Below are 21,915 nucleotides of genomic sequence, written 5' to 3'. Positions count from 1 at the left end.
AGCAGACATTCCAAATGTAAAACAGGTTGCTTCCATGAAATTTCTATGCACATTTTGTAATTTGGGAAGGTTGTCTCCAAGGATCCCGGCATATATCCCTTAGGCATACCAAACCCAAACGCCAAGACTTTACAGGGGTCTATGAGAATCAGAGTTCCTTCAAAAATCCTGCTGATCATCCCCTTCATGACTTCAGGTTAATGTGCTGAACGTAAAAAGGTGAATATATCAACATTGCATCCTTTCCAGGAGCTAATGTATTATATATGTGGCCCAAGAAAAAGAAAGTCTTCAAAATAATTTTAATTCCTAGACTGATCTCTCATTATAATTTTTTTAAAGGAAAAAACAACACTGGAGAGTCTGACTCAGCAACTGGCAGTTAAACAGAATGAAGAAGGAAAATTTAGCCATGCAATGATGGATTTCAATCTGAGTGGAGATTCTGATGGTTTGTGAAAATTGTTCATATATATTCTAATAATGCAAGAAAGTGTCTATGTAAAGCCAATTAAAACTGCTAAAAAATAGACTAGACAGCCACCTTATACCTGATCATTACAATAAGAGGTCACATATACTGAGCAGTTCCCATGTGCCAAACACTCCGCTGAGTGCTTTGCATAAATCATCTCATTTAATTCCTAGTCAACCTAGGATAGGTCCCATTGCAGAGAAAGAGTCTGAGCCTCAGGAGTTTTGAAGCATTTTCCCCAGGTCACAGGGCTCTAAGTGCCAGAGGCAGGAATTAAATTCGAGACGGCATGATTCTAAAGCAAATGCTCGCAAATGCTTAGCTTCCCGGGCTCAAGTGATCCTCCCACTTTAGCCTCCCAAGTAGCTGGGACTATAGGTGCATGCCAACATGCCCAGCAATTTTTTTATTTTTTTATTTTTTTAGAGATGAGGACTTACTATGTTGTCCAGGCTGGTTTCAAACTCCTGGGCTCAAGTGATCCTCCCACCTCAGCCTCCCAAAGTGCTAGTTTTATAGGCGTGAGCTACTGCACGTGGCCTCACTTCCCTCTTTCTTGTACCCAAAATGAACTTTTTCAGAAATTTGTTTCTATTGGCTCATTTTTAAGTTTCCATTTGTCAAGCCCTGACCAGAATACATGGCTCAGAGGACATTTCCATGATAGTTTCTTATATTTTGGAACCCTTTTCCCTAGTGCTATGTACTATATAGTCAAGTGTCCTGCCCACTCTCTATAACCTAACTAGAATCCAGCTGCACGACTTTATGCTCCCTTCTCACAGGCCTTCAGACTTCTGTTTTCTATATCATCTCTGAACATTCTAAACATCCACAGTGACAACAAATTAAATTGATACTCTGATTTTTAATAGCATAGCAAAGAGGGAAAAAGAAGGACGTGCTGTTCTTCTTGTACAATACCCTGACCGACAACATCTCTCTACTGTCAGGTGGCATCCATGCATTTTAAGCATTCCTTTGGCGGTACCACCCTCAACTTTGTTACTACTACAGGGAAGTTCCCTGCATATAGAGAAGAGTGCACAAGGGCAAACCAATGAGATGCGTACTTTGAGAGGGAGTCCCCTTGAATCCTCCAATATACACAGCTGTTTACTCTGTGCCTTGGGCCAATTCTACTTTTAAGACCAGGTCTATACTAATCAAGAGACTAAACAAACCTGAACGTTGAAACATATAATTCTATCAAAACTGAATTTTATTCAATTGGATTCAATTTGCATTTTTCTGGGTCTAATGTTGGAAACATTTTCTTCTATTTTCTACTTCACTTAGCTAAGATAAACCTAGCCTATGTACATGTAAAGAGCTTGTTTAGATTTGATGAAGACACATAATGTTCATTTTATTGCTTATGTTGCTGTAAGGTGTAAGAACAAGAAAAGGCAGATGTGCAAATGATTGTTTGCTAGTTACAAACCCATTTTAGGAAGATGTTGCCATATATTTGCACTTATTTTTTCAATAAAAGACAGTTACTGGTAATAACACATTTCATAAATTTTAAGTTGTATTAGCATGATAAAATATACCCACAGTAATCAGCATTAAAACATCAAAGATTTGTTGCTGTCATTACCTAAATTCAATCATGCTTGTATGTGAAATATTTTCCACTTTTCATTAAACCAAAGAGCGTGTTATTAATGAAAAATATTGAGAAACTTCACCAACAGGTATGCTATGTTTTGAATGTGCTGCTATAGAGGTCTTCAAGTTTGGGCAATTTTGTTTGATTCCTGTGTCTTCAAATTTAAAAAAAAAAAAAAAAAGATGAGGAACGAATACAAAGCAAGAAAAGAAAAGCAGTGCTTTTGTTGATAATACAGTCTCTACAAGTCCCCAAAGTATTTTTAAATTTTTGGATACTATCAAAATACGTCTACTTATTTTGTGATAATACCCAGTGAAAACCTACTGTCAGAGTTCTACTGGTTCGCCTTATTTTCTCTTTGCCTAAACTCAAGTATCTTGGAAGCAATTTAATCCGCTGAAGCCATTCTAAGGAGTCACATAAGGCTGGAGGAGTGAATGCAGCTTCCAAAGCTATCGTTGTTAACTCTTGAATTGTGTTTTATCATCTGTGAATCTTACTGATTGAAATGTAACTAACTGTCCATGGGACTTTTTGGATAACTTTAAATATTAGGGGGAAAATTCAAAGGAAATTATTATTTTTCTCATCTTAAACATGTGACTGTAGACTCCTTAAGAAACTAGAGGAATGTAACTGTTCATTTGTTCTTTTCCATACCATTTTTACATATATTTTGGGGGGCAGACCTGTCATTGCTGTATCAGCATATGTCATGCATTTGTCAGCATATAATTTCAAAGAAAAGCCAATTATATTACAGGGAAATACCTATGTTGTTTTTAACCTCAAAATTTGGTCGGTGTTTTTATTTTTGCAGCCTCGGAGAGAGAAAGAGAACATAAGGTACTATATGTTCAGACAGTCTTTAAGTAGCAAAGATATATCCTACCCTATAATCATCCATTCTGCCAAATTGATTTGTGCTTCTTTACCTATTTAATGTTTCTATACTACTGGTATGCCTATTGATTTAATCTGACTATCCTCTTTCTGAATTGCATCAAAAATCACATATCGGAGTTCATTTTGAGCTGTTGAAAGTAAACGGTGAAACAGTCCATTGAAAGAAAGAGAAAACAGATTAGAAATGGGTTAAAAATACAAATACAAAATTTGCCACCACAAGGCTTATCACAAAAACTTCATAAACAAGCATCTGTCTTAAGAACGGGAAGTACCATTGTCAGAAGTACTTCTTCTTTTCAGATATCTTAATAGACTGAAAAATAGGAATGCAAGGAAAAGAGTTGCCAAAAGTTTTAACACTAACACGAAGTGATGTTTCCTGTTTTCAGGAAGTGCTGGAGTCTCAGAGTCAAGAATTTATAGGGAATCCAGAGGGCGTGGTAGCAATGAACCCCACATAAAGCGTCCAATGAATGCCTTCATGGTGTGGGCTAAAGATGAACGGAGAAAGATCCTTCAAGCCTTTCCTGACATGCACAACTCCAACATCAGCAAGATATTGGGTAAGAAAACCATTAAGAACTAAGTGACATATGGAATAAAGGTACTGTTCTGTTTTCTGCAGCTGTGGAAGGATCCTGGATTTGGAGGCCATGCAGGTCGTGTTATCTGCTTATCCAGAAAATAAACATCATCATTGAGGCTTCTTCTGGTGATGAAACATTCTATGTCCATTGAGAAATATACCGTATTTCTATAGCTCATTTAGCTGTTTGTCTTCATGCTAATTATTTTAATGCTTTATCTTCTTCAAAAATCTAGAAATATTTGTACTAAAGCTGAGAAAATAGTTGCTTTCACATGAGCCACTAGATATTGCTACTGATCATTTGTATTAATTTCCTTGCCTACTATAGACAACTTATTGTTAATCTTAAGGCCTCCTTCCTCTCTCATCATCCCTCTGTAACAGAAGGATAAGGAGTTTTATTTGCAGAATTCATCATGTTGTGGGGGTGAGGGTGGAGGTGGGGAAGATGTTTGTTCCAGTGCTATAATTTAAAATCAGTTTTAGATTTTCAGAACACAAGAAGATGTAGTGTACATTTTTACATCTATACTTTTAGTAACCTTAAGTACTAAAGGTACTTTTAGCAATACTAAATACTTTTCTGCCATTGCAACATTCACTTTAACAGAAAACAAAGTACACATTTACTCTACCCACATAGACACTGAAGCACACAGAAAAAATGGTTGGGGAGAAAGGGTGCTGATTATAAAGATACCTATGATAGACCAATTCAGGTCCCAGGGGGAAAAAGAAAAAAAGAAGATTCCGTTGCTTTTGTGCCTTATCTGACATCATTATCACTGTCATTGTCATTCATCACTGTCTGATGGCCAGATACTGGACAACCTAAGAAAATTTTGATTATTCACTCTGTGACTTCTAAGAGTTAAGTGACAAAAATAGAATAGAAACATTTTATCAGAAAATGTTGGCTGTAACAAATAAGTAACAAAATTTATCAAAATTATTAAAGTTTTATTAAAATTCATAAGGCACTTGGAATTACACGAAGTTTATAAAGATAGTATCACTTTTGGTTCATTACTGATCATCTGTAAATGGCAAACATATGGATGAGGTTTTGTTTTGTTTTGGAGATGGAGTCTCGCTTTACCACCCAGGCTAGAGTGCAGTGGTGTGATCTTGGCTCACTGCAACCTCCGCCTCCCAGGTTCAAGCACTTCTTCTGCCTCAGCCTCCTGAGTAGCTCGGATGACAGGCGCGGGCCACCATGCCCGACTAACTTTTGTATTTTCACAGAGAGAGGGTTTCACCATTTTGGCCAGGCTGGTCTCGAACTTCTGACCTCAGGTGAGCCGCCCACCTCGGCCTCCCAAAGTGCTGGGATTACAGGCGTGAGCCACCGCGCCCGGCCGCATGTTTTTATGATCCCATATTCTCAACAAAGATAATAGATGCCACCTAGTCCACAAGGTGCATTTGTAATGGGATCAAAACAAACCATTAGCCACTTAAAATTGTGTCTCATTTTTCACCTAAATGTTATCTAAAAAGACATGAACATGCAAAGCTTTCAGTAGTATACATAGAAAATATGAAAATCTGTGTGTAAAAATATATATCATGCATAATCAAAAACTTGAACTGATCAAGAGGAAATACACATTTTTTTACATCTCTACCAGCTCTGATCTATTTTTCCCCTTTGTGGCTATATTCTACCTTCCATGTGAAATTTCCCATCTTTAAAAAACAACATACCAGTTTCATTTGGAAAAACTCTAGAAAAGAATACTTTATGTAAGCATATTTCATGTTTTAATATATCAGTTATTCCCAAATTAGAAATCCAAAATTGTCAGAATAAAAACCAAGTTAAATACTAAGTAAGATTTCAAAACTGTCTTTATATTCAATTCATGTGTCTGAATACCAAAAAGGTGATAATCATTAATTAAAACTATCTTAACTACAAGAGAAATACCAGTTTTTATGATAAGAAATGATATTTTAGGAAATGTAGCAAAAGTGTCTATGGAAAAGAGATGGCTGGCTACGAGAATTCCCTTCTGATTTGAGGCAAAGAATATTAGAATGACCATATGATTATATTATAATAGACAATATGAAAGAGAATACTGCCTAATTTCAGTCTTTCTGATGAAAATGTACTCTTTAAAGATATAGCATTTATATTTAGGAACAAATAAAACATTGAGGTGTTTTGGGCCTCAATATTTAGTCACAGCTTTAAATAAATAAGTGATCTTCAAATATCCACAAGATCATTCTAAATGACCCATTTCATACAAAAGTACAAAGAAAGCTTGATGTTTTCCTCTTTGCTGATCGTTTTGGATAACAGCCTCCGACAGCATGCCGCTAATTCATTCTGCTTAAAACAGGCGCTTGAGCTGGGTTGACATTTTACGTAGTCTCTGGGGATCCTAGTTGACATTTTAAAGGGCTTCTAAGCATTTTATAATACCCTAAAATCTGGTTTTAATAAGCCATTCTGCTGAAATTGTTAACATACGGAATCACCTTTTACCGCTTGGCCCTAGATCAGGGGAAGAGGGGCATCTTTTTCTGATTAGATATACAGTAGTTGGAGTAAAATGTGCAAATTCACTACAGACCCCGTGGAGATGACAATGTTGCTCAGCTCAAACTCTTCACTTTAAGTGTATTGCCAGATTTAGAAAGGAAAGGAATTTTCCCCTATTTTGAGCATCAAATACTTTTGATTGAAACTTCCTCTTTTGTCATCAGGAGGAAAACCCAATTGTCCTCTGCTTTTTTATTCTAAAACAATAACCTTTTGAAAGCAGCAGGGAATAAACTCCCTGTACACCAGTCCAGAGTAAGCAGCCAGCCACGCCCAAATCAAGTAGCTATTTTTTCTCTTTTTTTTTTTTTAGTGTTTATCCAAAATATTTTCCCTACCATTCTCATCAAGTGTGTGTCAGGGGTTAGTTAACACCTCAGCTGCATACAATGGTTATAGTACCTGCAAAGCCATTGAAATCAAAACCAAACTTGTCAGTTGGTTAACCTAATTCAAGGTTACTATTTTGAAAATGAACACTGGATTTACCACCAAATGGAAACACTGCCCTGTACTGTCATAAAATACAGTAGTCAGCCATTTGACCCAGTTAGTACTTAGGCTATCTTAATTCTTAGTTTTGAAAAGACTTGGAATTATTATATGGCCATATTTTAAAGTGTAATTTAGGATTCAGTGATACTCTCAAAGAAATTATACTATCAAGAGTTGTTAAACTATTTTATAATTCCCGTTCATGCCAGATTTGGAAGCCAACTTATCTGAGAATTTACATCTTTTATTATCCCATTTCTTTACATACACGCATCTTTTTTTCCTCTTTTTTTTTTTTTAAGCCAGACCAGCTTTCTTTAAGTCAGTCTAATTCCTCTTTCCACCGAAAGACCTCAACTGTTATATTCTTCCTCAATAGGATGCTCTTCTCTTTGTGAGCCCCATGCGAGTCATTTCTACAGCAAAGCCTACCTGACCTGCAGAGGATTGATCGTGCCTCATCATATGTTCTCTTACCTTCCTGTACTTTCCACAACTATAAGGAAAATAATAAATTTTGTTATTAGATATTTAATGTATATTCCCTGACTGAATATAAGCTCCAAAGAGACAGGAACTATAACTTTCTTTATTCACTCACTACTATATATTAAGTAATGAATGCAACATTATGTACATAGTAGGAAATATACAAACAGCTCTCGCATTCCAAGGCAGATTACTTCAAGGCATGAACATTTTCTTTCCTTTGAGAGAGGCCAAAGCCTTTTGGCGTATAGATCATTTAAACTTAGGGAAGAATCGTTGGCAATTCCCCTTCTAATTGAAAATGCTTGGCCGGGAGTGGTGGCTCACACCTGTAATCCCAGCACTTTGGGAGGCCAAGACCGGCGGATCGCGAGGTCAGGAGATTGACACCATCCTGGCTAACACGGTGAAACCCCGTCTCCACTAAAAATACAAAAAAAAAAAAACTAGCTGGGCGTAGTGGTGGGCGCCTGTAGTCCCAGCTACTCGGGAGGCAGAGGCAGGAGAACGGCGTGAATCCGGGAGGCGGAGCTTGCAGTGAGCTGAGATCACACCGCTGCACTCCAGCCTGGGCGACAGAGCGAGACTCTGTCTCAAAAAAAAAAAAAAAAAAAAGCTGGTTTCGTTTTTGAATTTTGGGATAAAGCTAGCTAATAAATTTTATATTAGATCAACCATCCTTGATCCATTTTTCAGTGTATTCCTGTTTGTGAGTTATTTATGGTAAGCTCACTTTCCACTCCCTGATCTGAAGTTCAAAAAACTGGTATAAATGCTTGGAAGAAACTCCATGAAAACGGTTGTTCTAGTTCAATAGGATCATAATCATATCTGTGTTTATATAGGCCCTGAGAATAACATAATGGTATTCAAGTATCTTCAGAGAATAATGCTGGGCCAAAAAGGAGTTTGAGATTGTCCCTGCAAATGATATGGCTTGACCAACCAACTTAATGTTGGATGACGCTATTTAAACAGAAGTTTACGAAAGGAATAGAAAAAGAAACTCTATTATTTGCACTGTAACCTGAGTTTATATTGTAAATAGAATAAACTCACATTGGCTTTCTAGATTTGGAAAAATCTATATTTATACCCATGCAATACAATATCTCTTCCAATGGAAACATTTCTAAGGGAAGAGATATTGCCTCTTTCACTGCATGCTTTAATAAATGTAACAGCCCATATTGAGGAACTCTCTACATGTGTAAGGAAGAACTATTCAACAGTGAGCTATTTGCATTTAAGATATGGAGTTACGGGTGAGTAATGAACTCATTTGAAAGCTTCTAAGATCTTACTTAGATGACATTTGAAGGCAGGTATAAGGCCATTTGGTAGGGATATCCTAGTTCCCAGTTTTTCGGTCTTGGTGCATTCACGTTGAGTTGAGATGACTATTTGCAGATAAACGCACTTCATCTGCAAGTAGATTTTTAAATCTCTCTTAGTTAGTTAAAAAAAAAAACAACAACACTATTACTACTACATCTATTACACATAGCCATACTGACAGAATCCAAGTTTTAAACCGTATCTAAAATGTGAATTAGCATAAACTATTTTTATTTAAGCTTCAAACTTGTCTTTTTTAATCCCAACTAAATTCACACCAAAATTAATAGTGAAAAGAAAGGGGGAAAACAATCTGGGTTATTATTACTAATGCAGACTGTATCATGGGCAGTGACATCTTTGTGTGTTATTGAAATTGATTTATTAAGAGAAAATCGTAATACACATTTACAGTAATTGTGACCTCTGCTATGTTTTATATAGTAGGTGGCCATATGTAGGAAAGGGCATACATTATAGCACAATTTAAGTTATATCAAATCTGAGTTTGAGTCACAGATTTGTCACATCTGAGTTTGAGTCACAGATTGAAGTGCACATAATGCACTTCAGTCATTATGACCCTGGCTAAATTCATCTATTTGAATCTCAGTTTTCTCATCTATGAAAATAGATAGAAATGCTGTCTATTTTATAAGATTGAGGTGAAAGGTAGGAAAAAGATAACATATGTCAAGGTTTTAGCACAGTATCTGGCACATAGTAGTTACCCACTCCACGTTTATTAATATTATAATTTTAATTATAATTAAATTTGTAATAAAATGAATTTTTAATTACTACCATTCCTGTAAGCTTAAAATACTTAAACATTTTGTGGGGAGGATGAGACTACATGATATATGTTGGGAACTTTTGTAGTAAAAAGCATCTCCCATATAAAAATATTCAATAACTAGATAATTAGTCTCAGATTCAAAATGCGTGATAACATACCATGTAACTTTTCTGTTCACATGTGAATTATATCATGATCTAATGTAGAAATGAGAAATATATCCATTAAATTATCTATGAGCTTTAAGGGACATAATATAAAAGTTTGGCTAGAATGCAAACCAGAAAAAAAAAAAAATACTGCCCAGTGTTTATATCTTTAGGTACAAAACCACCACCACCTCTGTTCTTGTGGGATCTCACTAATCAAAAACAGGTTTATGTACTTCTGGGTTTTGGCTAACATCTCTACTTTAGATTTTCTTGTTCTCAGCCATATCACTTTCTGGAATGCTTAGAAGCTGTGCAAATTGGAATCCTAACCTCCTTTCTTCATAGGATCTCGCTGGAAAGCTATGACAAACCTAGAGAAACAGCCATATTATGAGGAGCAAGCCCGTCTCAGCAAGCAGCACCTGGAGAAGTACCCTGACTATAAGTACAAGCCCAGGCCAAAGCGCACCTGCCTGGTGGATGGCAAAAAGCTGCGCATCGGTGAATACAAGGCAATCATGCGCAACAGGCGGCAGGAAATGCGGCAGTACTTCAATGTTGGGTATGGACCTTTTAGTCATTTTTCTTATGGGGCAAACTTCCTGTTATACTTAATGGGATGTGAAACATATTTGTTCAGTTGCAAAGAGGCATTTTGAAAAAGAATCTGAGCTCACAGTATTTTCAGAGACAAATAGTCTCCCACATGATCTTGAAAGATATGTCCATATGAATCCACTGCAAGTTCCTAGCTCTACCATGAGATTTGTTAACAACTGGTTTAAAAACAAGATATCTACAAGTAAATGATTTTGAAGTTTTCTACTAAAAACTTAGAAGTATAACTGGTTCTTCTCTTCATTGGTTTGCATTACTTCCTAAGCTTCACCATGATAAATTCTAAAACTAACAACTTTGTTGAGACAATACAAAATAAAAATCATTTCAAAAGAAAAAATACTTATTTCTAAATATAGAGCGGTTAGTGAGCTATCAAGGTACATGTGTGGCCTTTGTGGATCACACAAGCTAGGGATTATATTTAGGGCATAACAAGGTTGTGAACAGGAGGTTTCATTCTGAATTGAGAACGCAGCTCCGAGATGTTTTACAATGCTCCCATGGCAAGGTTGTTGACAGTGTTGTAGATGTGCTACAGAAATGCATTGCTTCTATAGAATTCTCTCAAAAACCCAAAATAAAGTTGTTCATATTTGAAACAGAAGTTAGTTTCTAAGAGCTTCTTAGAATAATAAACAGTGCTCTAAATATGGGCAGAGAAGGACTCATAAAACCTTTCCAAATCTGCTCTGTCCCCTCCAGTTCCCTGGAAGAGGCTGCATGCTCTGTCCAGTGGTCTGTGATTTGTATGCAAGCACATGACTCCTCACAAAGCTAAACACAAAGCCCAACAGTTCTTGGGCAAATAGTAAACATATGAATGAATAAAAACAAGCATAAATGCTACATCATCTATTCATCCCTTCCAATAGGACCATCTACATTATTTATAGGACCAGATGCAAAAATGAGGAGACAGGGTCTCTTGTTAAAAAGTTATTAAGAATTTCAAGTCTGTGGCAGCACAACTTTAAACCAAGTATGGGACCTTAGTGCAGTTGCACAGTTTGTACATCCATGAAGCTGCTTCTGCTTGCTATCCCTACGAGGCCAAAACTGTTTCAGAGACTCAGTGGACAGTGTGAATTTGTTCAGCTCTGGTGTGTTCTGGGCAGTAAAGTTTTATTTTGAGAATGCTAATGCTTTAGGATTTTCCCATTAAAATTTAATTATCTTTAGATTTAATTCTAGGGAAAAATACTATTTCTGCATGATATAGTGAAGGAAAAATGAACTTGGAATTAAAGACCTGGGTTCTTCTGCTTCATCTTTCTGCACCTCAGTTTTTTAATAAAACAGTAGTAACAAAACAGGATTAAGAATAAGATGGACAACACATGTAAATGTCTTGTACTCTATAAAGCACTACATAAAAGTAAGGTATTAGGCCTGGTGCGGTGGCTCATGCCTGTAATCCCAACACTTTGGGAGGCCGAGGCAGGTGGATCACCTGAGGTCAGGAGTTCGAGACCAGCCTGGCCAACATGGTGAAACCCCATCTGTACTAAAAATACAAAAACTAGCCAGGTGTGGTGGCAGGAGAATCGCTTGAACCCTGGAGGGGGAGGTTGCAGTGAGCCAAGATCACGCCATTGCACTCCAGCCTGGCCATCATCTCAAAAAAAAAAAAAAAAAAAAAGAAAGAAAAACAAGGTATTAAAGTCAAAGTAGGATACAGTTTGAAAAATGTTAGGCAGTTAGATAAAATTAGTACCTTAGAATTGGACATTGCTGAGCAAATTAATTATGTAGTAAAGTCCACATCTAACTGTTCACTTACCCACGATGTCTTTTTGGAAATTCCTTTCTTGACAGGCAACAAGCACAGATCCCCATTGCCACTGCCGGTGTTGTGTACCCTGGAGCCATCGCCATGGCTGGAATGCCCTCCCCTCACCTGCCCTCGGAGCACTCAAGCGTGTCTAGCAGCCCAGAGCCTGGGATGCCTGTTATCCAGAGCACTTATGGTGTGAAAGGAGAGGAGCCACATATCAAAGAAGAGATACAGGCCGAGGACATCAATGGAGAAATTTATGATGAGTACGACGAGGAAGAGGATGATCCAGATGTAGATTATGGGAGTGACAGTGAAAACCATATTGCAGGACAAGCCAACTGATAAGGGTCAAAAGATTGTTGTGACCTTAGGACTTAAAGAAGCCCTAACTGGTTCATCCTTACCAGTGGCCAAGCACATTAACTTTCTCATACACTGACTGTTACTTTAACTGTTAGTCTTAAATAGTTGGGACATCAGCTGACTAATAGACCTCAGCCTCAAAAGGCTTGGAAAGAAAAAAAAAAAATACAACAAGCAAACAACAATATCAACAACAAGAGATTGAAATAAGCTATGGGTAAAATAATGCCAGTAATTCAGCTGCTACATCCAAGCACTGAAGTCTTACCCGTCAACTTTTTTTTTTTTTTTTTAAATAAACTTTATGGCTGTTTGTTCTACAATGTTCTAGAAATTCTCACTCAGGTACACAGTGCCAACAAGTGGCTTGTGAATGTGTTTTGTTGTTTTGTGCTACAATTTTTAAAAAGAAATAAGTTTTGTTTTGTTTTTTGGGGTTTCTGGGTTTTTTTCCTTTTCTTTTTCTTTCATTTTTTTTTTCTTTGTAATGCACCTGACAGAAAAAAAAGAAAAATGAATTTCTCTTTACTTCTCTCCACCTTCTCCATCTCTATACTTTAAAGATGGAAGTCTGTGCATGAGGGGGAAGAGGGAAAAAGAGCCTGTTTTTAACTTCCTTGCTATCCACCACAAAATAAGCAATTATTTTCTTTAGAGGACTTTATCTGTTGCACACCACACTACATCTTTGAGCAAGTGCCAAATTTGTACTGAAGTGTTGACCAAGTTCATTTTTTTCCCTTTACTTTTTCCTTTTCCTTCTTAAGTTAGGACAGTGTTAAATCTTAGACAATCCCTTGAAAAACCTGAAATACCAGCAGCTGGTGAGATTTGACGACTTTTTTTTTTTTAATGGAAACTGTAGGTGCTGTTCTCAGGTGAAAAGAGAGAGAGAGAGAGACATAAGAAACTTAGAGAAAAATATTTTCTGATCTTGGATTTTTGTGTGTATGTATGTGTGTGATTATGGTACTAATAGGAATAACGTTGGACCATTGTGAGTTAAACCCACATCTGGGGATGAAATCCCACATCCTCCCAAGTGACTGGTCTAGAAATAATCTTGACCTTGACTTTGCACTTCAAATGACAACTTAACCAAGTATAGGGCTCAGAAATTATATTTTTAAATGTCTAATATGATTATTATTGGATGGATCAGGTGGCCCTGTGTAATAGAGGTGTGCATGTATAACATGGAAGCGACTAGCAAACTGCTCCCAGATGTCCTTTCTCCCTGGTCAGTTGGTTCCATTAACGTTTGCCACTTTTAGTGATTTTTGTTTTTCCTGTTGATATTTCGAGCAAAACAATCATTGTTTTCATTGAATATATTTGGCCATTTTTCAGACAAATAGAATTAGCTTATTTCTTCAACATTCCATCCTTTCCCGATCAGGAAATGAAACTGATGATTTTATAAGGTATTTTTCACCCCTCCATGAAATGAGGTGGAGGCCTTTAGCATTTCAGAAGTGTGGGCCATATGTAGTTCATGCCATAAAAAGTAGGATTTAATTAAAAGTCATTGCAGCCCAACAAAATGGAGCCTGGCTGCACCCAGGGATCCTTGCCACTGCTCTTCCCTTGCTGTCAGATGAATCCACTGAAGTCCAACTTTGGTTTGAGCAGAGTATTTGCAAAGAGCAACAACTGAATGTGATGGGACTGCTTATGTAGATTTTGCCAGCCAAATGCCAAGGCAGTTGTAGGGCCTGTACAAATAAATGCAAAATCATTTCAAGTCAATTGCCATTATTTGTATTGAAGTATCAGATAGTAAATACTGCAACTAGTAGCTTGATGTGCTATAGTTTTCACTCCAGTCATCATTTTCCTATCTCACCCCCCGAAACACCACCCTAAAGTTGGATTTTTACATATAAATAAAGAATCCCTTTTATTTTCCTCTCTCTCAGAAGACTTGCTCTGGGGTTTTGCTTGGAGGAGCTGATCATATCCTGCATGTCAGAGATTTCATTTTGTTTGTTTTTCTGTTTGTTTTTGATGACTTTATTTTCATTTGAACTGCCTCTTTTTGCTAGTGTTGTAATAATGATGATGAAGATAAAATAATAATAATAATAGTAATAATAATAATAATGGTCAGCTGTTCCCAGATTAGTAAGTTATGTATAATTTATTTTATTTCTCCCTTTCTATTTTATTCTGCTCTGATTTGGAAGCGCAGCCAATAAGCTGTTAGATATTTAAAACAAATTTCCATCTCCAACAACTCATATATGTATGTATATGTATATATATATATAGATATATATACATATATTTACACATATATATACACACACACACACACATATTTACCCACAATTTTACTTCTCCTTCCATAAGTTTTCTCTTTTTTAAGAATTTTGGCCCCAACAATATCAGTTCTATGTTTAAAACAAAGGAGTGAATTAATTACTAGGAGGGTCGTGTTCAATCTTAATTAACTTATGCTCTCATCACTCATTTTAGTTATTTAATTGCCACAGTCATCTAGAGCCAATTTTTTTTTTGTTTTTGTTTGTTTTGTTTTTAAGCACTCTGGATAAGGAAAAAATAGACACTTGTTTTTATATCATTTTTACGTACAATGTGAAAACAGATTTTTAAAAAATTTGTTCTCTGTCTTTGTTAACAAATTCCTTCCGATTTATGTGGGTTCACCTCTCACGTTTGCTGGATACTTACTTTACACCATGTTATGAAAGATGCTTTGTTTTCATTTCATGAGTTTGGGCTACAAGAATACTTTGTTTTAGCTCCAGGTAGATGCCATTGAAGGCATTCGTGGCTGAAACCAATTCTAACACACTTACCGGTGAATTGACAACACCTTGGTGTTTGGTCTTTTTTTGGTTATATTTTGTTTTATTTGAAGGGGAAAACAAAATTGTTAATGGTGACTTTTAACTGCTGAAATTCAAAATTTGATTTTAGTTAGGTTTATGTCCGAGACTAAACTGTGCATGAACCGAAACAAAAAGCAAGTTCATAGCCCTGCATTCTGTTCTCTTGTTCTGATGGTTAATTCACTGGATATCAAATTTTCTTTGCCCTAGTTTTCCCCAAAAGAAAACAAAAGCAAAAATAGTTATATTAATGTTGAAAGTGCTTTGAAGTCACTTGATAAAAGGTGCTATGAATAGCAACTTACTGTGTTACTACATTGCCTTTTTGGCATTGGTTGATTTATAATTTTGGTAAAGGATCCTAAAACCCTGTATTCTTTTTTTTTCTGTGCCCCATAATGACCAAAAAAGATAAGATAAAGAAAATGAGAGTAAGATCAAAAGATCAAACTAAAAAACAGTCTCCTTCCTGTCTGCTTTCTTACCTATCTGTTCACACTTTATCTCTTTCCCTTTCTCTCTCTCTCTCACATGCACACACACACACACACACACACACACACACACACACTTGCCCCAACACTGAGAAATAATCTTGCCAGAATTCTGGTTTTTATAGTTGTTGTAGTCAGTGTCTCTAAAAATAGTCCTGTATTCATATGAATCTAAGAGAACATTACTGGAGAAAATAAAGTTACTCATTTATAGTTACTAATAATAACTTAGTGATTAAGTTACTACAATTGGATAAAATATAAAACTATTCTTCAGTACATTTATACCTAAATTAGTGAAGTCCATTTGTAAAGTTCATTTGGCATCTGCAGTTAAGAGTTAACCGTGTATAAAATCCCTCCCAAAGAACATAATCATCATTGTTAAAACCAAATCCTCTTATAAAGAACAAATATAAGAAAGTTTTCTTTGGTGAAGCTATTTTATAGATTTGATTTCTGGAGTAGAATTTTACCTTAATTCATTTAAAGAAAATTAACCATTTTTTGGTCCAATTTCAGATATTTTCTTAATCCAGAAGCTGTGACTGTTCCCAGAAGAAACCTCTTATATCACATTTAAAACATAAAAAATAATTACACTTTCACTCATTCTAGTGGGTAAATTATTGAATTGTAATAAACAACTGTATATTTACAAACAGGTTTATAAGGTATTTGTCTATCAAATTAATAGTAAAATAAAACTTACGGGGTCTGCAAGGAAAACTATGAAGGCCACTTAAAGTGGTTCAGGTATCCCTTCGTCTTGTAGGGCATAGCTGTTGGTTTAGCCAGGTTTTACAGTATTTAATTTTAAAGTTTCCTGTAACTATCAACTTCCCAGGTTGAAGACGATGTGTTGAGTTTCCTACTGATTGATTCCTGTCCTCCCCAGTGTTTCCGTCACTGGTTCACTAAAACAGTATTTATATAGCTCCACTGGCTCTAAAGCTCTTAGTCCTTCTAATATTTTGGATTTTACAAGTAAAAATGGAAAAAAAATAGAAAAGAAAGAGACAATCAAATGCCTGGAGCTTAAAACAAAGTATGTGCAACCTACCATCTCACTTGAAATTTAATAAAATAATAAATAATTATGTAAATATAACATAGAGTTATAGATTTATATTTTGTTCATAACACATAGTGTAATATAAGTTGTATATTTTCATGTTTTTGGTTTTATGTTATCATTCATGCCACAATAAAAATAAAACAGGAGTTTATGTGCTCTTAAAAAAAAAGATGTGGGTTGCCACCAACCTGTTTTTCGTTTTTGTTTTTTGTTTATTTTATTTTATTTTTTTTGCATTCTCCTTTTTCAGTATTACTGCCATGCAAGGCACCAATAAAAACAGCAAATGTGTTCTTTACCTATTATACTGTGTTTCTTTTCACAATTATTGTTATGAGGGTGTAATTATTAGTTTTATTATGAAAAGAACAAAAGTATGGAAATTTAATCTTGTTTTTAATATAAATAATCCCTCTTATTGAAGTTGACTTTAAGAACTAAAGGTTTAATTTTTAGCTGTGGTCATTCCCAGAAAGACAGTCAGGACTTGATATAATGCATTTCACTCAGACAGATCTAGCTTCACCATACTGTCAAAAGATATTGTTCTTATATGTAATTGATTCAACACAATTGAAAACCCGACAGTCTAAAGCACCTTTAATATTGTTGTTTTCCCTGGCTGGACACTATCCTTGGGTGGGGGATGGGGGGTTTCTATGCTTTAGAATTGTGCTTTATCCTTTCGTTTGTATAGAAGATTTATAAATTTCAGATCATGAAATTACTAAGAACTATGAATAATTTTCACCTCGCTGGTATCTCATTTTGAATAATGGATATTTCTGAATTGTTTAACATTAGCGTCTGAGTTCTACCTTAAACTTTTTTAGTGAATGTTAAAAACAAGAAGTCTCCTTTCCTTTCAATGGCCATTTTTGCTTGTCTCTTCCACCATAATATGTTTTTCTACCTTGATAGTTCTATATGTAATAGTTTCATATAAGGGTGTTTGGCTGGTTGGTTGGTTGGTTGGGTGGGTGGGTAGGTGGGTGGGTGGGTTTTCTAAATAGGTATCAAGACAATGGGTCAGGTAACATTTGGTTCAAATGAATACAAGTATATAAAAGGGTTTATTCTAGAAACACTGCCCACTGTATCCCTTAACAGAAGTATTTTACAAAATCTGGTCCACGGACCACCTACTTCAGAATTAGCAGTGAAAAATGTAGATTCCTGGGCCCGGGCCCAACCCCAGGTGTAGTGAATCAGAATCTCTGGGGATAGAACAAAGCTTTTGCTATTTAACAGCTCTAAATAATTCTGCATACGCTGATGTTCCAAAACAACCAGGAGGTGGGGATATTTTTCTCTTCCTCTGCCTACCTTTTGTTTGCATGTCAAATTCTGCAGCTCCTATTACCTACCATACTTTTTCTTTAGGCCTCTGAGAAAACCTGGAAACAGGGTCAGTAAGTAGGCAAGGGTTTGAGGTTTTAAGGAGCTCCCAATCCCTCTATTGTTTGGAGGGCATCTGGTCCATCAGAATCACATTGCCACTCCTTGTTTCCCTGTCTTATGTTGCCCATCGTGGCAAAGTAGTAGACTTCAGAGACTCCAGGCAAGTGGAACACTAAAAATACAACAAAAATAGAAAACTACAACCCACTTACTTAATATTTGCAAAACAAACTGAGGTTCTTTGAAAGGAAAATATCCATTGTAGGAGTTGAGAAGTAAACATTCTGTACAGTGTTTATAATAGACCACCTATGGCTACACTGGTCATGATCTCACCCTATGTTTCTTCAGGAAATAACATTACCAGGATATGCTAAGTATTATGTGGATGGGGAAAATCTTGCTTGTTTAGGAAACTTGGCTCACCAAGGTGGAAAGCCCCAACCGCCACCCTCTTTCTTCTACCAAATAAAGTTTACTTGGAAACATTCTTTTCTTGGTTTTTTAGTTTCTTATGTAATATTTATGACTAGCATATAATAATAGATTATTTTCCTATTGCCAATGCCTTGAACAACAAAAACAATACTGGCAATAGTGAAAAGAAGACACCTTGTTTTTAAAATCTCAATTATGCTAATTTTAGTTGCTGGTGTTTGAAGTTCACGTATGTGTTTTTAAAATCGGTATACTGTCATTCTTACCAAATTTAAAAGTTCTGAAGTCATCTCTATAACTTCACATCATCATTGAAACCTCAGTTATAACAATGGAGGTGAAGGTAAGCATGAATTAGTTCAATGTCTGATTTAAAGAATGTTTATGAAAAAAATCCAATCTATTTTCTTGAGTTTCTAAAGCAATCTAATAGCTAGCTGAGAAGACCTGTTTTATAAGTAAGCATTGTAATTAGTATGTAAAGTGTATGCAATAGTATTGCTAAAAGTTCTCTAAAATAGTATGTTTTCTTAAGGAGGCTAAACATCTGTCCTACAATTTTAGTTATTCTACCAATTTGCTTAGCAAACTATTTTTACCACAAAGAATGAATTGGTTCAGCTCTGTTAACAATATCTTATTTTTCAATTAGGTCCAGATACATGAGCTTTTACTCCCCTTATTGCCAGTTTCTAAAGATGCAAACAAATATGGAATGGAATGGTACTTTGTTGCTATTCAAAATATAACCAAGAGGATAAAATTTGTGTTATCATTGATGTCTCCACTGATACAATTTAAAAAGAAAAAAAAAAAGCTACAAGAACAATTGTAGGAATTCAGTAGGCCTAAGTAAACACCACTATTTTGTACATTGCTTGTTCAATTTATTCTTAAATTTCACAATCTGGAAAGCAATCCTAATTACACACAAACTGTAAAATATATTTGAAATAAAGTCTTTTGTTTATAAAAATTACTGCTGTGATAACTTTTTTCTAAATTCACGTGGTCCTGCAAGAAGGTAGGGGGACCCATAGAACATATTTAGACAATTATTTACACCAAAGGCTGACTGTATTCAACTTACTCCAGCATTGGCCCTCAGTAAGGATTCGTTTTGCCTTGTATTTCAAACCTACAATCGTGTAGAGTACAAATTTAAAATTGTGGTTGTATGAACCTAAGTAAGTTTCTTTAGTCTTACATTTCTTTTTGGGACTATAATCAGTCACTAGTAGACCCCAAATAATTACACAAATTGTCATTTTTATTTGGAAATGATCCTTCTAGCAACATTGTCTTCCACTGGGTAGGCATACGTGAGCAGAATTAGCAACCTGGTTTTCTATGGGAAGATTTTTGGGGTTTTTTTGTTTTGTTTTGTTTTTTGAGACACAGTCTCACTCTGTTGCCTAGGCTGGAGTGCAGTGGTATGATTTAGGCTCACTGCAGTCTCCACCTCCCGGGTTCAAGCAATTCTTGTGCCTCAGCCTCCCAGGTAGCTGGGATGGACCAGCCAGGCTGGTCTCGAACTCCTGGGCAGATATTTTTTAAAATCTGGAAAACGGATTGAAATTTCTGGTGGTATACAATTTGGGGACAATAGCGTTTAACTATAGATTTCAAAGAGAAAATTTTAGATTGTACTCATTAATGAGTTATCAATTTCCTCCTAACCCACTAATCCCACAGATCTACAAGTTTTGATATTATAGCATCAGGGAAAATGAATGGTAAGAAAAAAGAACCTTAAGAGATTTTGTGGTTTGTCTTTCTCTTGTCTTAATGATTCAATATTTGGCAAATATTAAATGAATGCTGCTAACCTGGTCCATCTGACAATCAAAAGCCTAATTCTTGCCAAAGCTGATGAGTCACTGGTACCTTAGCTCATTGTATTAGGTTATGTCAATTCATAGGCTCATTTATCCATTTTCAAAATTTGGTGTGACTTACAATAAATACACAGTTAACACAGCACAAATAAAGAGAAAAAAGGTAAACAGTAAGAAATAAGGAATCATACAGCAATCCACACGCTAGACAAACATACACGTGTGTATGTATGTATGTGTGTATATACACACACATGCACGTGTGTTTACACAAATATCTGCACATACAATAACACACACATAAGTGTGTGTGTGTATATATATACACTGACTGAAGAGAACAACTCCAATCAAGCTCTTATTTTCATAGCAGTTAGAGTGAACAAGAAACTTCATGAATTAGACAATTCGTATTGCTTAACTGAAAGAAGCATGCAACTTTATAACGAGAAATAAGCCTTTCATTGCCATAAATTCTCAGATGGATTTCACATTTAAGGGATAAGAAACAATTCAAATACCCATCTTTTTTTGGTAAATAGATATACAAAAGCTGTAGGTTTGTTTTGTGTATGTTTATCAGTCCTTGAGGAGAGTTTAATAAAGACAATTTGCAAGGGGTCAGAGCGAGATAGTATACATATAGATAGATAACTGGATATATGATTAAACAAGAATTTACAAGGATAAAGCTGGAAGAATTGTGATTATGATGAATAGCATGTCACCAGACTAGATTTTTTAAACTATCAGGTGTTTTAAATTGAGTTTTAATTATGCTATGTGTAGTATAATGATAGGTCTATACAAGATACAAAACAATAATCCTTCCCTCAAAGTTCGTAAGATGCAAGGAAATAAGACCAACACACATTAAGCAACAAAACAATATAAGATACGATTAAAGAACCAGAAACTAAGTGATGCAGGATTTCAAATGAAAACAGGAATCATTTTAATATTTACTGAGACTTCTGCTTCCAAATAGTATGTAGTAGGTGGCAAACGTCCAACCTCCTACTAGGAACTAGAAAAAGCTGGAAAATTACAAAAATTGTGTCTTAAAAGCATTAAAAAGCTTTGGAAGAAATGAGAGCTAGATGAACCACAGTTCCAGATAAGCAAGAATCCATCCAAAGTGAAACTGATGATTGCTAGCCATTTGTATTTAGTGAAGGCATAAGCAAATTCTGGGTGTTGCTATAAAAGCCTTGGCAACTGCTGGTAGACAGCAAACCAGCAAAGCAGTTGTGTAGCTCTCAAGTGACAAATTGGAATCTTGAGGACCTGAAATGCAAGACTAGTTTTACTGATGACATATTTGATGAGTTGTAGGGCTTTGTGGAATGCTGCTGGTAGTGTATGACAAAACTTCTAAAAGAAAGACTGAAATCATTTACTGTTTAAAAAACAAAGACAAAACAAAAATACAGGACCCACCTTAAGCATATAGCTAGTTTGTCTCTTGATATTTGCCAGATTTCATCTTGAAGGAGTAAGGATACTAGAGAGTTGGGCTGGGAACATTGGAACAGCAGATCTGAATTCCCTGTAGTCTTTCATGGTTAAGGAGACAAATACCATGTTCACAAGCAAATCTTGGGAAAATCATGTCCTGAGACAAAATAAAGG

General features: G+C 35.7%; 1 protein-coding gene across 19 annotated transcripts in view; it reads left to right on the top strand.

The window, feature by feature from the left end:
• Nucleotides 1-12,405, top strand: part of SOX5 (SRY-box transcription factor 5) — a 1,035,411-nt gene extending 1,023,006 nt beyond the window's left edge. For all 19 annotated transcript variants that reach the window (XM_054526954.2, XM_054526957.2, XM_054526958.2 and 16 more), the window contains 4 exons: nucleotides 343-451; nucleotides 3,392-3,565; nucleotides 9,764-9,980; nucleotides 11,855-12,405. In XM_054526954.2, coding sequence (XP_054382929.1) covers nucleotides 343-451; nucleotides 3,392-3,565; nucleotides 9,764-9,980; nucleotides 11,855-12,158 — 804 coding nt within the window. In that variant the 3' untranslated portion in view covers nucleotides 12,159-12,405. The remainder of the gene's footprint in view (nucleotides 1-342; nucleotides 452-3,391; nucleotides 3,566-9,763; nucleotides 9,981-11,854) is intronic.
• The last annotated feature ends 9,510 nt before the right edge of the window (nucleotides 12,406-21,915 follow it).

This window comes from Pongo abelii, chromosome 10, assembly GCF_028885655.2.
Source record: "Pongo abelii isolate AG06213 chromosome 10, NHGRI_mPonAbe1-v2.0_pri, whole genome shotgun sequence".
Taxonomy (NCBI): domain Eukaryota; kingdom Metazoa; phylum Chordata; class Mammalia; order Primates; family Hominidae; genus Pongo; species Pongo abelii.
The sequence above is the reverse complement of the archived record's forward strand: the minus strand, read 5'-3'. Positions and strand labels throughout refer to the sequence as shown.